Source organism: Dunckerocampus dactyliophorus, chromosome 16, assembly GCF_027744805.1.
Source record: "Dunckerocampus dactyliophorus isolate RoL2022-P2 chromosome 16, RoL_Ddac_1.1, whole genome shotgun sequence".
In the NCBI taxonomy this organism is placed as follows: Eukaryota; Metazoa; Chordata; class Actinopteri; order Syngnathiformes; family Syngnathidae; genus Dunckerocampus; species Dunckerocampus dactyliophorus.
Genome location: NC_072834.1, coordinates 20,780,673 through 20,798,890, shown reverse-complemented (window position 1 = coordinate 20,798,890; position 18,218 = coordinate 20,780,673). Strand labels below are relative to the sequence as shown.

The 18,218-nt window shown below is 38.6% G+C and overlaps 1 protein-coding gene across 2 annotated transcripts in view; it reads left to right on the top strand.

The window, feature by feature from the left end:
* fstl4 (follistatin-like 4) overlaps positions 1-18,218 on the top strand; it is a 176,199-nt gene that overhangs the window by 47,042 nt on the left and 110,939 nt on the right. Inside the window, exon 1 of one of the 2 annotated variants that reach the window (XM_054754114.1) lies at positions 9,928-10,075. The exons of the other annotated variant lie outside the window; for it this stretch is intronic. Within the exon in view, the coding sequence (XP_054610089.1) occupies positions 10,066-10,075 (10 nt within the window). The 5' untranslated portion in view covers positions 9,928-10,065. Of the gene's footprint in view, positions 1-9,927; positions 10,076-18,218 lie in introns of those variants that run through there. 2 annotated transcript variants of the gene reach the window in all.

Below are 18,218 nucleotides of genomic sequence, written 5' to 3'. Positions count from 1 at the left end.
ATTTTCGTCTTGTAATATTATGACTTTATTCCTGTAATATTATAACTGTTTCCCCCAATCTAATTTTCCCAAAATGACAACTTTATTTTCTCATAATATTAAAACTTAAAAAAAAAGAAAAACATATTTGTTCTTTACTATTTTAACTCTATGCTACTAAAATGACATTATTTTTCCACATAATATTATGATCGCATTCTAGTCAAATTGCGGCTTATTCTCAGTAGAAGTTAACTTTTTATAAAATATATTTATCTCGCAAAATGACAGCTGTTGTTTTTTCAGCTATTTCAACTTTCTTCTTGTAAACGTTCTCGTAACTATGTCTTTATTCCCATAATATTTTGACTTTATTCTCGGAACATTATAACTTGTTCTGCACTGTCATTTTTAAAAAAATCACAACTTTATTTGTTGTTGTTTGTTTTTCATAATATTCCAACTTTAAGAAATAACGTCTCTCTTTAATATTTAAACTTTATGCTACTAAAATAACGTTATTTTTCCCCATAGTATTATGACATTATTCTGGTAATATTACAACTTTTTCTAGTTATATTACAACTTTTTTATCTTAACATTTTGACTTTATTCTTGTAAAATTACTGCTGATTTTTCTATTTTTGGCGTTTCTTTTTTTTCTTCTAAATCTTCTAAATTATATTTTTAGAATGTAATGTGTCACGGGCCAATAAAATAACAGCTGTGCACCGCAAATGCCCCCCGGGCCGCAATTTGGACAACCCTGGCATAGAATGACTGCAACCTCGCAGGTTTTTAATGGTATAATGGACACCTTTCATCATAGAAATAAAATACAAAGCCTCAATATGATTCGAAAGTTCAAACCCACAGCACGCTAGCCAAATTTGCTTTGGTTAGAGTCCGTTTTGGTTTGAGTCGGACCTTCTGGAACGGATTAATGATGTTAACCAAGGCACCACTGTACTTACAGTATTTTGATGTATTTTGCTCATTTGAAGCATTAGCTGAACTTCCTTCCTGGGTGCATTGATTTCACATAGCAACATAGAAAGGAACGCTTCGAACTCCAAAACAAAAACACAGCAGCAGTGGTGGCAGCTCCAATATGTAGCGTTACCTTTGGCTAGTGGCCTGAGGCTTTGTGAGCAAGTGTGTGGTGAAGCTAGTTGCTAGCCGGCTAGTGGTTACCGGTGTGGTGTGGCGAGGTGTCACTACACCAGTAACGTAGTTGTTGGGCGTAACAATGTTATTAACAACAATAATAATAAGAATGTCGTTGTAGCTTGGTTAATATGTAGGTCACGTTATGTAAATGGAGCGTTGTTGGTGCTTATTTGGAGGTTTAGGCGTGTCCCGTTATGTGCCTTAATTATCTGCCTCTTTCTTTATCTGTTTTTATATCTTTAGAACGCACAGAAAATAAAGATTGTGGATGATGGGCAACATTCCAAAAAATGCGCACTTTTGAAAGCTCAGCCTTTTTGCTCATTGGCTAGCGCCACTCAGCTCTCAGTCAGTGGGGATCTGTGAATGCGGGTTCGAGCCCCGGGCCAGGATGCAACTGCTTCTGAATGTTTTCTGTGGCCCAGGCCCCGCCCACTGACTGATTGCACCCCTGGTGTAATGTTTACTAGCCGCCCCAAAGTTACCAGAGAGAGACAGAGACAGAGAGGTCTCTGTCTAAATGCAGTCCAAGACTTCTCCCCGGCAGCGCACTAGCATGAAAGAAAAGCTGTGTTTTCATCCTAATTAACAAACGAACCATCAAAACTTACACACTGTCCCCCTTCTGCTCAGTCGTACCGACGTATTGATCTCCACTGGACTTGCAGGTCCACGATGCACTCTCATCTAACCTGGAGGTCACCTCCCGCAGGCGCCTCTAAAAGACTTCTCTGATGTTTGGAGCGTGGCTCTGCCAGGAGGAGCTGAACTTCAGCTCCACTGCGGAGGATTAGCTTGAAGAGAGTTGGCTTCCCTCTTTACGTCGCTGCTTGGAGGAGTGTCGAGTGCCCAGGGAATGTTACAATATTGACTGTCTTCCAGTCGCATGAGTGGTGCTTGTACGCATCTTTGGAACATATGTTGTATTTCTCAGCGAGAAACGCTATAATTTAAAGGTGCCCTGTGATAGGAAAGTGACTTTTTAATGATGGTGTAACACATTGATGTCCAAAGGGCGGCCCGGGGGCCATTTGCGGCCCACAGATGTTATTTTTGTTGGCCCGCAGCACATCCTAAAGATATAATTTAACAAGAAAACTAAAAAAAAAAAAATTCAGCAGGAATTTTACAAGAGTAAAGTCAAAATATTGAGAGAAGAAAGTTGTAATCTAACAAGAAAAAGTCTTAATTTTACGAGTATCATGAGGAAAAATAACGTCATTTTCGAAGCATCAAGTTGCAATATTAAAAACAAAAGACATCATTTTTTAAGTTGTAATATTATGACAAAGAATCAAAACAACAAATAAAGCTGGCATCAAGATTAGGTTGCGATAAAAGTTGTAATGTTACGAAAATAAAGTCAAAATATTATGGGAATAAACTCATAATGACAAGAAGAACATTTACAAGGAGAAAGTGGAAGTACAGTAATCCCTCGGTTATGGCAGTTCATTGCTTCCACACTCGACCGCAAAGTAGGATTCAGTATTAATAAATGGAACAGACTCGTAGTTATGGCATAGAAAACCTGTTTACCACAGTCTAAACATCCATCCATTCATTTTCCATGCCGCTCATCCTAACGAGGGTCGCGGGGGCACGCTGGAGCCCATCCTAGCCGACTTCGGGGCACAACCCGGACAGCCAATGGCAGGGCTCATATAGACAAACAACCATTCACACTCACATTCATACCTATGGACAATTTAGAGTCTCCAATTAACCTAACATGCATGTTTTTGGAATGTGGGAGGAAACCGAAGTACCCGGAGAAAACCCACACACGCAAAAGGGGGAGAACATGCAAACTCCACACAGAGATGCCCAAGGGAGAATCGAACAATCTCCTGACTGTGACGTGCTGACCACTCGCCCACCGCGCGGCCATTCTAACCATGCTTTTTTAAAAACATTATTAGAGCCCTCAAGATATGAAATAGCACCCCTATAGTCACATTTACACTCCTATTACCCAAAATAGTATACAAAGTCAGAGAATATAACATTATTTCCTATTAATTTCTATCTATGTAGTAGTTGAAAAAAAAAACAAGTATAATTTTACGAGAATAAAGTCTAAATATTAAGAGGAAAAAGTTGTATTCTAACGAGAAAAAAAGTCAAAATTTTCTGAGAATAAAGTCATAAGATGAGGAAAAATAATGTCATGTTAATAGCATAGAGTTGAAATATTAAAGAAAAACGTATTTTAAAAAATGGTAATATGAGAAACAAACAAAGCAAAGAAAATTAGTTTGGGGAAAATGTTACGATACAGTCATGGAAAAAATGATTAGACCACCCTTGTTTCTTCACTTTCTTGTTCATTTTAATGCCTGATACAACAAATTTAACAATGAGTTCAATGTTTTTGTCAGTCCAATGCTATTGCTAGTCATGTCAGAGCCTAAGTGATTTTGGTTATCATCAAGAAAACCACGGAAGTTGCTAGATATCAGCTCTTAAATGAAACTCTTATGAGCTATACTTGTTGTTATCATCATTATATTTGTCCAAACAAATGCGCCTTTAGTTGGACCAGGCATTAAAATGGATCAATACATTGAAGATGGTGGTCGAATCATTTTTTCCATGACTGTATTATGGGAATAAAGTTGAAATATGTTCATGAAGGTCATGAAGGCTTCCTCATGGACATGATACCACCTCTTCAGCCAATATGCTAGCCTATCGTGACGTTCAAATGTGATGTTAGTGCTTTAGCGTCTCGTAGCTACGTTAGTGTTGCTACGGTTTGCGTTGTTTCCTGACATTGGTACAAAAGAATCTTGCAAAATGTGTGTGCAAACTGCTTCAGCTTGCGTTGTGGCACAAAAAGATGAAGTTTGGTTTGTTGCTCGGGGCTATTTATGGTACAAGGTGTGTCGCTTGTAGACATGCTCCATCAAAGGTCTGCTGGAACAGCAGTGCCAAAATACAAACATGAGATGTGACAGATTAAGAAGCTGCTTTGCAGATGGATTTCAGTCCCCCCGCAGCCCAACAGAGTCTGCAGACACACTTCATGCTGGCCGGGCTGGAGAGGAGCCATGCTTACCTTCAGGGCCCAGTGTAGCGCTGCCAGGACCTGCTGGGCCACGCTGCGGCATGCCGGGTAGACCGGCGTAGGTGTCTGCTCACTTGGACTTTGTTCACAGCGGGACACCAGCCAGAGAGGGTGCGCTGATGCGTCGATGCAATTAAGGGAGAGATGCTGCACCGGACTGAAAATGAAAATCTCTTCCATCAATCCACACAAAAAGCGAATGAGTGAGAGAACATAAACGTGGTGGATGTTAGCTAAATGCAACCACAACAGTCGGGGAAAAGGCAGCGGTTAGCACTTTTATCAGAAACATACGCATAGCATATGTTCGGTTCATTGGTAGCTTTTCACTTGGGTTGTTTTCATGAGCACACTAAGAACATCTTCAACGTCTACGGAAACATGGATGTTAGCTCAGGGGTGTCCAAAGTGCCCGCGGATGGTTTTTTCTGGAAATATTATTTTACTAGAAAACTAGGGAAAAACAACAAACAAAAGCAAAAATGGAAAAAACGGCAGTCATTTTACAAGAATAAAGTCAAGCTATTGAGAGAAAAAAGTGGTACTCAAACGAGGAAAAATGTTAATTTCACGAGAATAATGAAATATTATCATTTTAGCAGCATAAAGTTGAAATATTGAATGAAGACATTCTTTTTTTTTAAGTTTTAATATGAGAAATAAACAAAACAACGAATACAGTTGTCATTTTTGGAAAATTATGTTGTGGAAAACGTCAAAATACGAGTTCAAATATTATGGGAATAAAGTCATAATATCACAAGAACTAAATTTACTAGAAGAAAGTTGAAATAGTTGGAAATTTGAAAAAAACAAAAGAGCAACAGCAGAAAAGGGAAAAACAGCTGTAATTTGATGAGAAGAAAGTCAAAACATTAAGATAAAAAAAATTGCATTCTAACAATTCAAGAATAAACTTGAATATTATGTGGAAAAATAATTACATTTTAGTAGCACAGAGTTGAAATATTATTATTATTATTATTTTTAAAGATATTATGAGAAACAAACAAAACAAAATTAAGTTGTCATTTTTGGAAATTGAGTTTGGGAAAAAGTTCTAATATGGGAATAAAGTCATAATATTTCCAGAAGAAGATTTACAAAGATTATTCAACAGGAAATTTAAGATATTTGGAAAATAAAATCAAATAAACATTTGTTGTGACTAAATTGTCGTCATTGTTTATGAAAGCAAGCATGTGAGGTTCACTCAACATTGGAAAGAGGATGTCCTAAATGTTAACAAAATGTATGCTAGGCTTACGAAAACTCTGAATTGAGATTTGGTAAAACAACGCTACAAGGTTTTTCTTTTAAAAGGGTAAACATAGTCTTCGATTTTTATCAAAACATGTACACTAGTTCAGAAGACGCTAAATTGTCTCCAGTGTATGTTATGTTAGTTACGGCTAAATTTCCAACAAAGTTTACGAAAACACGTGAGGATCATTGAGGACTCATAAACAGCGTTTGTGAAATCCCGCAGGCCGGGTTTATTCGCGACTCAATTGCTTCCAAAGTTAACTTGTTAACACGATGACTGAATTGTCTTCTGTGTTGCGATGCAGAAAGTAGGTGAGGTTCTCTAAAAGAGGTTGTCCTTATTGTTTATGAAAATGTGTGCTAGGTTGTTGACTACTACGCGAGTTGAGACTGGGATTCAGGAGGAAGTGTGTGGTTTTGGTCCTGGTCGTGGAACTGTGGACCAACACTGCACTCTCGGCAGGGCCCTTGAGGGTGCAAGGGAGTTTGCCCAACCAGTCCACATGTTTTTTGTGGACTTGGAGAAGGGGTTGGACCATGTTCCTGGAGGAAGCCTGTGGGGACTACACCGGGAGTATGGGGTACCGGACCATTCATACTTTCTGAATGACCGGTGTCAGAGCTTGAGCCGCATTGCATTAAGTCGGACTCGTTGCCAGTGAGGGTTGGACTCCTCCAGGGCTGCCCCTTATCACCGATTCTGTTCATTCTTTTATGGACAAAATTTCTAGGCGCAGCCGAGGCGTTGAGGTGATTCAGTTTGGTGGCAACAGGATTGGGTCTTCAACTCTCCCTGGATCGGTTCGCAGCCGAGTGTGAAGCGGCTGGGACGAGAACCAAGCACCTCCAAGTCCGAGTCCATGGTTCTCTCCCGGAAAAGAGTGGAGTGTCATCTCTGGGCCAGGGATGAGATTCTGCCACAAGTGGAGGAGTTTAGGTACCGCGGGATTGACAGGTGGATTGGTGCAGCGTCTGCAGACTCTGCATCGGTCCGTTGTGGTGAAGAGAGAGCTCAGCCGAAAGGCTGAGTGTGGTAGATCCACAGTCCTACCCTCACCTTTGGTCGTGAGCTTTGGGTAATGACTGAAAGGACAAGATGGTGGGTACAAGTGGCCAAAATGAGTGGCTGGGCTCTCCCTTAGAGATAAGGTGAGAAGCACTGTCATCCGGGAGAAATTCAGAGAAGAAGCGCTGCTCCTCCGCATTGAGAGGAGCGAGATGAGGTGACTCGGGCATCTGGTCAGGATAGCTCAAAGACACCTCCCTGGGGAGGTGTTCAGGGCACATCCGAAGGTAGGAAGCCTCAGGGAAGACCCAGGACAATTGGCCTGCGAACGCCCCGGGATCCGCCGGGAGGAGCTGGACAAGTGGCCGGGGAGAGGGAAGTCTTGGCTTACCTGCTTAGACTGCTGCCTCAGCGACCCGACCCCGGATAATTGGAAGAAGATGAATGGATGGATGCTAGGTCATCGAAGACTGTCTTTTACACAAACACGTAGAAGATGAATGAATGGATGCTAGGTCATCGAAGACTGTCTTTTACACAAACACGTATGTGAGGATCATTGGACACACCCAAATGTCTTCAGCGTTCATGAACTCTCGTACACCGGGTTCTTTCGTGACAAAATTGTCTTCAAAGTGAATTTGTGTGTAAGTTTTTTACGAAAGCAAGCTTATAAAGTTCAATGAACATTCTAAAGCGGACATTCTAAGTGTTTATTTATGCTAGGTTTACAAAAACTCGTGAGGTTCAGTGAAAACACTACGTCTTCAGTGTTTACCAAAACTTGTACAAGGTCATTTTGAGACAATGTTATGAAAACATGTACGCTAGTTCGCTGAAGACGCCACTACAGTTTTCCGTGTGTATTATGTTTGTTACAGGCTAAAACAAAGTCCATTCGATGACTAAATAACGACATTGTCTGAATTCCTTATGCGCGTGCACGGCTCGCTTGGTGTTTGGCGGGATGTAGCGTCTCCAGTTGGTGGCTGATGGATGCGGTTAGTCTTGGCGAGCAATCACACCTGCATTGGCGTTTTCTTCCTCTTCAGTCTCTCTGTCTGCAGCTGGCTGGCTCTCAGGAGGGATGGCAGTTAGCTTGATAAGTGATATTTATAGCCGTCACGGAGCAGGCGTGCCCCGCATAGCGTAGCTTCGCACGCACGGACAAGGTGAAGCTGGACATGCCAAGACCCGGCAAGGCGCGCCAGGAGGAGTAAAGCATTCCCCCGGCCATCTGGGAACTGGGGCTTTATTTTTATTAATTGTGTTTGTCATCTCTCGCTCCGCTCGTCCAACCTCAGCCTCAATTTCCTCTCAAACATCCTGAGCGTGAAGAATTGGAAATATTGGAAAGGGGATGCTTTCCGCAGCTTGTGGGACTGAGGAAAGAAGGACAGAAGGAAGGAGGGAAGGAATGTTTTCCAGGTTGAGGGGACTGAGGAAGCGCCTTGATTTCTGAGAGCAACTGATTGCTTGGCTGCACCAATAAGACGCAATCATGAGACTCCATTCAAGGTGACGGACCATCAGCGAGGACCGGTCCGATCCTGATGACACCGCCTCTAATCACCTTGAGCACCTTTAAAAATCACTTGTACAAGACTGCTGAACTCATTCTTTGCTCATTTGGACACAACTCTTCATTCCAAACATGCCGCAAGACGTGCAGCAGGGGCGTACGAGTGCAGCCCGACGGCACGTTCTCAAAATATCATTTAACAAGAAAACTAAAAAAACTACGACAAAAAGCAGCAGTAATTTTACAAGAATAAAGTCATAATATTGAAAGAAAACAGTAATAAAGTTAAAATACTAAGGAAAGATGGGTTTTTTTTTAAGTCGTAAAATTATGAAAAACTAGAAAAGAGTATTAGGACCACATTGAGACAAAATAATAATCTGAGATTTTCAGAATAACGTCGTAAATTTGCGAGAGTAAAGTCGTAATATTACGATTTTTTTCTCGTTAATTTACGACTTTATTCTGGAAATCTCAGATATATATATTTTTTCCAATGTGGCCCTAATATTCCGTAGTGAAAAAAAACAAACAAAATAATATGAGATTTGGAGAATAAAGTTGTAAATTTACAAGGATAAAGTTTTTCTCATAAATTTACGTCTTTATTCTCGAAAATGTGGCCCTAGTACTCTGTCGTAAAAATAAACAAACAAAACAACCAATAAAGTTGTAATTTGGAGGAAAATTACATTGTGGAAAAAGTTATAATGTTCTGAGAATAACAGGTAATAAAAGGTATAACGTTGCAAAAAAAAATACAATATCAAAGTTGAAATTTGAACAGCAGAAATGAAAAACAAAACAGCTGAAATTTTACGAGAATAAAGTCAAAATATTAAGACAAATATGTCATAATTTGAACATTTGACAAAAGTGCAATTTTACGGGAATAAACTCATACTTTTATGAAGAAAAATTCTGTTTTTTAGTAGCACTGAGTTGGAATATTACAGAAAAAAAACGTTTTCTTAAAGACAAACTACGGTAAATAAGGTTGTAATTTTTTAGAAAATTAGGTTGGGGAAAACGTCATATTATGAAAATAAAGTCATAATTACAAGAACAAAATTTACAGCAGAAATGAAAAAAAATGCTTTAATGTTATGACAATAAAGTCAAAATATTAAGAGAAAAGCATTGGAATTTTACAAGACAATACTCATCATATTTTGATGTAAAATAATGTTATTTTAGTAGCATAGAGTTTAAATATTAAAGAAAAAAAGCTGTTTTTTTAAAAGTCATAATATTATGAGAAACAAGACAAAATAAAGATGTCATTTTCTGAAAATTTGTTTGGGGAAAAAGGAATAATATTATGGGAATAAGGTCATAATTACGAGAAACTTCCTTTACAAGAAGGAAGTTGAAATAATTGGAAAACTAACAAAAATGTTGCAGCAGAAACAAACAACTGTAATCTTACGAGAATAAAGTTAAAATATGAAGAGAATTAAGTTGCATTCTGATGGGAAAAAGGCATGATTTTACCAGAATAAACTCTATAAAATACTATGAGGAAACAGAATGTTATTTTAGTGGCATAGAGTTGAAATATGAAAAAAAAATCTCATTTTTTAAAAAAAGTGGCAAATGTTGCCATTTTTGGAAAATTCGGTTGGAATAAATGTTATAAAGTCATGGCAATAAAGGTACACTATTACAAGAAGAAAATCTACAAAGTTTATGTAAGAAGAAAGTTGAAATATTTGGAAAATGTTTTGAAAAAAAAGCAAAGGGTGAAGTTGATATTAATAGCATGCGTTTTCACCTGTATCAGTGGTGCCCCACCCCCGGGCCGCGTCCCGGTACCGGGCCTTGGGTCATTTGGTACCGGGCCGCACAGAAAAAAATAATTTCCATTATTTCATTTTTTTATGTTTTATTTTGAAAAGTGGCCGGATTCTCTCTGTTACATCCGTCTCACTTGACGCATGTCCATTGTGCGTGTGCTAACTTTCTCTCATGCCGCACAGATAGACTACTACTGTATTTTTAGCATTTTTCTTTCACCTCATATTTGGTGTCAAATGCTGATACTATTTGGGAATGCATAAAGGTAAGTTTTGATGACTTATTGAGTGCTAATGTGCACATTTGTCTCAAGTTAATTCATGCTAGCGATGTAATCATCTCTCTGGAAAAAACTTGGCTGGAACTCGAACCGGTGGATGGTGGGTCGGCATTCATTTTGTGCTTTTAATTTGATGTTATTCTTGTCTTAGTTTTGCACAATACATCATAAATAAGATAAATTAGGGAGATTTGTGGGAACACAAGCCGGTCCGTGGGTCAAAAAAGGTTGGGGACCACTGACGTACTGTATATGACAAAGCTGAGATGAAATACACGGATATGACTTCTTAGCATATCTGCATGTGTTCTACAAAATATCAAAAGTGGCAACGTTGCATCCTTTCATTTTTCACTATGAGAAGAAACCAGGTTTACATCAAAGCACTTCTAATTTGTGCATATTTCTTCCAATTCTGACAAATAAATGCAAAAAAAAAAAAAAAATTACACGCTTGCATATGTCCCCCCCCACCCAGTTTTATGCAAAGATAATGCAATCGACCTCCAACTCGTGTCCTAAAACGGAAAACGAGGCTAAGCTATCGTCCTCGCTGATCATCACACAGGTGTCAGACGTTTTGATGCGTCGCTCTGATTTTTCCTCCGCTTGCTTCATCTCTTTATTGCATAAGACCAAAAGCCCCACTTTTGGGACGCGTCTCTGAAAGACAAAGCCAAAGCTGCCGTCAACTTGAGGTGTCCTTGTCGGACGCTTTGGTGCCCGAGGCCGCCCCCTAGCCTTTCATCCCTCCAATAACGGGACCTTCCCAAAGGGCGGGTGATTGCACGACTCTCCTTTCTTCGAAGGTAATTACGCCGTAAAGTAGCAGTTTATGAGCAGTAGAGTCGCAGCGGTGATTTTGTCTGCATTCTAATGGAGTCGGGTCCATTTCGGAGGGTTCTTTTGTGTGAGGTACGTCAACACAATGCCACCGAGGCTTTGGCTTGCTGGTTTTTGACACCGCAAACTGCATAACAATTTTAAAAACTAAAACCAAAAAAACAACAACAGCAAAAAAGGAAAAATTTGCAGTAATTTTACAAGAATAAAGTCAAAATATTAAGAGGAAAAACCTGTAATATATTGAGGAAAAAGTCGTCATTTTAGGAGAAACAGTTGCAATATGAGGAAAAATAACGTTTAGGAGCATAATGTTCAAATGTTAAGGAAAAAGACGCCATTTTTTCCAAGTTGTAATATTATGAAACGCAAACAAAACAAAATCACGTTGCCGTTTTTGGAAAATGATCTTGCGGAAAAGGTTATAGAGTAATAAAGTCAAAATAGTGTGAGAACAGATTAACAAGAACAAGCAAACAAAACTAAACTAAGTTGTCATTTTGGAAAAATCAGGTCGAGGACAAACTCAGAGGAAAGTTGAAATATTTGGAAAACAGAAAAAAAAACCAGATCAAAGAGTGGTTTCTATTAATAGTGCACGTTTTCTCCTACATGACAAAGCTGACATGACATCGATATGACGTCTTAGCATATGTTGCATGTGTTGCTTTACAAAATACCAAAGTTGCATCCTTTCATTTTTCTCTTCAAGGAATGTTGAAAGAAATGCGCTGACCCTGATGATGATGTTTGTTGTTGGAAGAGACAATACGCCCGACCCCCGCCACCCACCCAATCGGCATCATTCGTGCCATAGTCGCTGGTGAGATTGGCGCTTTTTTGGGTTTATGAAAAGAAAAAGCATCTCACTTGTGGAAAAAGAGAAACGAGCCCCCGGCCGAGCTCCACTCGCGGGGGAGGGGGAGGTGCACAAGTCTGGAGGGCACATACACGAGCTTTTATCGCTTATTATACGGCTGAATGCATCCTATATTGTTCGGGGACCCTCGCAGCCATCCATCTGGCACTGCAGGCAGACTGTACGGATGTGCAACGTGCCATCAGCATGCGCTGTCACCGGATCGGCCGCTGACGCTAGTCTTTATTTTTCTTTTTTGTTTTTAGTCTGCTCTTGTTTGAGACTCAATATTTTGACTTTATTCTGGTAAAATTTAGTATTTTTTTTTCATTTCTGCTTCTTTTAAAAAATATTTTCCAACTCTTTCAACTTTGTTGTTGTAATATTTTTCCTTCGTAATGTTGTGACTTCATCCCCGTAACATTATCACTTTTTCGACAACCAAATTTTTGAAAAAATGACAATTTTATTTGTTGTTTTGTTTTACAAAATACTACAACTTAACCTCTATGCTACTAATGCCATTATTTTTCCTCATAATATCAAGAGTTTATTCTCGTTACGACTTTCTTTCTCATTAGAATACGACTTTTTTCTTTTAATATTTTGACTTTATTCCGGTCAAATTACAGCTGCTTTTTTTCATTTCTGCTGGGTTTTTAAAAATATTTTCCAACTTTCTTGTTGTAATTTTTTTTTAATAGTATGACTTTATTCACATAATATTTTGACTTTATTGCCGTAACATTATAACTTTTTTCACAACCTAATTTTCTGAAAAAAGCAAAACCTCTTTTGTTGTTTTGTTTGTTTTCCTTAATATTCCAAATAAAAAAAACACAACATATTTATTCAATATTTCAACTTTTAATTATTATTTTAATTATTATTTTTACTCTTAATATTATTCTCCTAAAATTCCAACTTTTTCTCTTTGGATGCCAAATTTTTGTTTTAATATTTTGACTTTATTCTTATATAATTACTGCTGATTTTTTTTTAAATTTTTGCTGTTGTTGTTGGTTTTTTTTCTTTAGTTTTACTGTTAAACTATAATTTTAGAACGTGCTGCGGGCCAATGAACAAACACCCGCGGAGCAAACGACCCCCAGCCCACACGTTGAACACCCCTGTCCAATTAGCCCTGAAAACATGCCCCTTTTCTACTTATTCTCCTTTAAGCTTATAATCTGCCAAAATTCTCACGATTAAAGCCTTCGTAGGCCAAACGCTGACTCCCAGTATCACTCCCAGTCATTGGCCGCTTTAATCTCAAACCCCCGCCCCACCCATCAGGCGCTGTGTGTCGGCCGTGCGAGCGTCTCTCGCATCGTGCGGCTAACAATGACACGGAGCCAGCCAGATCCTTAACTGGCGGAAATCACTGCGGCGCCGGCGTTGGCGTGCGTGCCGTGCAGGCGGCATCAATCACAATCCGGCCCCCACTCCCTTCCTCCAGAATTTTTAATAAGAAATGGAGCAGCGGTAATGAATAACACAAGTCAAGCGTATAGTGTTACTAATGATCTGTAGATTAGCCATTATGTGGCGCAAAAGTGCTGCGAGACACTTCATAACTCTCCCGGGGCGACGTGCGGGCCGTCGTAGCCACCAGCTAGCAAAACAAATGATGCCATTGTGGAGCCATATCATGTGTGTGTGCGTGCGCGTGTGATGGATGCTTCCAATTATATGCTCGTGCGTGTGAACTTGTAGGTGCGGTGTTGATGCATTCGTGCCATTGAAATGCGCATGTGAAGCTAGGAAACGTGATTCATCGCAGCAACTTTCTGCAGAGACTTCCTGTCCGAGAGAGGAAGTCTCATCCGTCCGGCAAACGGCGCTGTGCTGGAAAAAACGTAAAAACAAAAAAAATCTCCAAAATGTCGTTTTGTGTGCCTACCTGCCAGCTCTCCCTGTCCTTTATCCTCTGTGTGGCCAGCGGAGCAAAGGAGGAAAATGATTGCGCCCCATGAATTCTGCCTAGCAACAAGTGGGTAGACCAGTGGTGTCCCAAGTGTCCAAGAAAAGTAATTTTGAAAATAAACAACAATATAAAAAAGTTGCAATTTTATGAGAATAGAGTCGTAATATTCCGAGGAAAAATAATGCCATTTTAGTAGCGTAGAGTTGAAATATTCAAGAAAAAATAGTTGTAATGTTATGAGAAACCAAAAAAACCCCCCAAAATAATGGAGCATAAAATGAAAAAAAAACAGCTGTAATTTTAAAAGAATAAAGGCAAAAAAATTCAGAGGAAAAATTTGTATTCTAATAAAGAAATAAAGTCACAATTTTATTAGAATAAGCTGATGATTTTACTCTATAAGGAAAAATAATGTCATTTTAGTAGCATAGAGTTGAAATATTAAACAAAAAAAATCTTAAAAAACAAACAAAACAAAATAAAAGTCCAAATATTCCAAAAAGAACAAAGTTGAAGTGGTTGGAAAAAAAACAGCACAAATGGAAAAAACTGCTGTGACTGAAAATTGTGACTTTATTTGTCTTTATAATACAACTTTTTTCCCCTAATATTTTCACTTTATTCTCATAAAATTATGACTATCTTTGTCATTAAAATACATTTTTTTCCCTTAATATTTTGACTTTATTCTGGTAAATTTACAGCTATTTTTTCTGTAATTTTCCAACTATTTACACTTTCTTCTTGTGAATTTTCATCCCGTAATATTTGACTTTTTGACTTCATTCCCATAAACCTAATTTTCCACAAATTACACATTTATTTTGTTTTGTATGCAACTAAAATGACGTTATTTTTCCTCATAATTTTCTGACGTTATTCTCATAAAATTACCAATTTTTCTCCTCAGATTTCAACTTTTTAAAAATGAATAGTTTGACTTTATTCTAACAAAATGACTGCAGATGTTTCCACTTTTGGTGCTGCTGTTGTCGTTTTTTCATTTATTTATTTTTCTTGTTAAATAATTTTTGAAAATGTGGAGCGGGTCAATAAAAACACCGCCGCTTTAGAGGTTCTGTTGTACTATTGCAGAGAAAAGGGAAAAAAACCCACAACTTCCATTAGCAGCCATCATTTATCATCCCGCTGTTTGTTGTCACTCGTGTCACACTTCACTTGTGTCAAGTCGTCTCTCAGCCGTCGGTGTCGTCAAAACAATCAGGACGTTTGTCTCCAACGCCATCAGAGACATATTTAAGAAGCAGAGAGGAAAGAAGTAGGAAGGATGCGCAATTGATTTATAGAAATGAAAGGCAAAGCGAGAAAAATGAGGCAGCGAGCGGGAAGCAACACAACGGCACTTTATGTCATGTGATTGTCTTCCTTCATTCCCGCCATCCTCTGGGGTAGACTCTGTTTTTGCTTTTCGGCGTTCATGTGAGGATTAGTGTGCATTCATGTATGCCATGTAAGCAGTGGCGGTTCTGCCTTTTTTTCTTTTTCTTTTACACATTTAGACTACTAGTGTTTCTTAACTATATTAAGTTATACCTTCATCTTTGGCCCCGGGGTTTCCTCCTCTTCTTTCTTCCTTCTAAATTGTGCACCTGATGGCTTTGACTTTCTCTTTTCTGGTCCCTGCCAAAAATAACGGAACTCAACTAGCAGTCAAGGCGAAACCAACTCATATTGACTCAATTCCCTCTTTCTATTTTATATTTTTGTACTGACATAACATGTTTGAGACTCTTGGTCTGTGATATAATGAATATAATATCGTATGAAGGATGAAATGTGTTTTATTTTTGAGCAATTACTGTTGTAAGTGACTTTTTTTGAAACTGTATAATTAATCTGGGGCAGGGCTGAGGCACAGCGGTGAAGTGAAGTGCTTTATCCTCTGTGTGGGCTTGCAGAGCCGAGGACTAAAATAATTGTGCCCCATGAATTCTGCCTAGCAACAAGTGGGTAGACCAGCGGTGTCCAAATTGCAGCCCGGGGGCTATTTGCAGCCCGCAGCTAATTTTTTATAGTCTCGCGGCGCATTCCAAGCATATAATTTGACAAGGAAACAAAAAAAAAGACAGAAAAAAAATGGAAAAATCAGCGGTAATGTTGTAAGAATAAAGTCCAAATGTTAAAAAAAAAATTGTAATCTAACAAGAAAAAGTATGAGAATAACGTAGTAATATTTTGAAGAAAACTAACGACATTTCGGTAGCATAAAGTTGAAATACTAAAGAAAGAAATTCATTTTTAAAAGTCGTAATTATATAAGAAACAAACAATATAACGAGTTGCCACTCTTGGAAAATCAGGTTGGGGAAAAAACGTACTATGTTACGAGAATAAAGTAAAAATATGATGGCGACAAAGTCACCATTACCAGAGGAACATTTACGAGAAGAAAGTTGAAAGCAGAAATGAAAAGTTAGCTGTAATTTTGCAAAAATAAAGTCACGATATTATTATAAAAATTTGTATTTAATTAAGAAAAAAAATCACAAATTTATGAGAATAAACCTGTAATTTTATGAGGAAAAAATATATAATTTTAGTAGCATAGAGTTCAAAATTTAAAGAAAAATTATATTTTTAAACTCATTCAATACCAAAGGCATAGTTATACGTTTTTATAAAACCGAACGCCCGATGCTAACGTACTTATACGTCTTTTACGTTTAAATAAGAGGTGATGATGCAACTCTCCACGAATGCATTTCACTTCAGAGCAATTTCAAGCCATAAAAACGGCCACAAGGTGGCAGAAGTGCATTTGATAAGAGCTCGACAGAGATCATGTGAACAGAAAAATCACACATGACAGGAAGGAGGAAGTGGCACAGCATGGAGAAGTGTAGCGTGCTGAAGGTTACACACTGTAGGGAAATTTTGACGCATGCACACACACACACACACACACGCACACACACACGCACACACACGCAAGCACCCACGCACATGCGTGCACACACGTAGTTTAGTTCCAAATGTGAAAATTGTAAATACTTCATGGTGTTATATTTGTAGATAAATTATTATTTTGATGTAAAACAACCCCTCTTTTGTGTTGTTTATGTTGGTATAGTTGTTTACATATTCGAGCGGTCTCTCAAAAGCAAAAAATATTTGTGTCAAAGTCAAAGTTATGCTTGAAATGTGTCTTTTCACAAAGAGCTGCTTTTCTCCCTTTTCTAGTTGGGAACTGATATTTTCCTGAAACTTACCTATGTTCTACCGCTGATTACTATACAACGAAAAAAGGTAGAAACAAGTTTTTTTCTTTCTGATGAAAGACGGGAGTCTAATCTTTCTTTTGGTAGGTTCCATGTTTATATAGCCATAGAACACAATATTCTGTGTGCCTTGAAAGATCTGTCAAAATCGTCCAAAACGGCCGTTACTGAAGGGGTTGTCTTTTGAAAAATGGCTAGGACTGAATCAGTTAAGAACAAAAATGGGAAAAAATACCAAAGAGTGACGATAATATTAATAATATGCTCTTTCACCTACATGACAAAGCTGAGATGCACTTTTTTCTTGAAATATACTGTATGTAACGTCCTACAATATATTTACAAAATATCAAAATGGCAAAGTTACATCCTTTCATTTTTTACTCTGTGGCCCTGGCTGGAAAAAGTGTGGACACCCGTGATATAAAAGTATACAACTACGCAGTAAATGCGGTGAAAGCTGACAATGATGGTCTATGAGGTAAAACTCACCTTGAAACGATGTCACACATTCCCATTAACAAATGATTGCATTTTTTCTTAATATGGTTAATTTTGTTAACCAAAGGATCGCTGGACTCAGCATTGGCGCTGGCCGTCGTGTCCATAAATCAATTTGAGCCTATTAGAGATAAGGCAATGAAGCCATTGAGCTCATTCCCATTGTGGTGGTGGCACTGGCTAATTAACGGTGCTATCTCCTGGCTGGCATGTTCTCAGCGAGCTGAGGGCAAACCAAGGCCAGCAGAACTCCATCAAAATGCAAATCTCAGTCATGCAAATCCTACCAGAGCTCAATTGATTCAAGTTCTCTCTGCGTTACTTATTATTTATGTTCACACTCTGGCATTCATCCTGCCACATTGTCAAAAGTTAGATTAAGATTAAGACCCCCCTTTTAAATGTCATGTTCACGTACGCACGGTGGTGCAGTGGGCAATGAAGTGCATCTCAGCTGTGAGTGCAATGTCCTTATGCCACTTGGTAGACTTCAACCATGACCTTGATTTGACTCCCTGTGCCGGTCTATGGGATTGAACCTGTGGCCTTTTGGCCACAGGCCGCATTCTTATGCCTATTATAGAATCCAACCTGTGGATCTTTGTTATTGCTTGTGTCTTTATTGCTTGGGCTGACTAGTCACAGTCTGCACAGTCTGTAATTGAACCTTGGAAACTTTGGTCCCAGACCACATTCTTATCTCAACAATAGTCCATGCAATCAAACCTTCAGTCCCAGTCCACATTCTTAACAGGAATC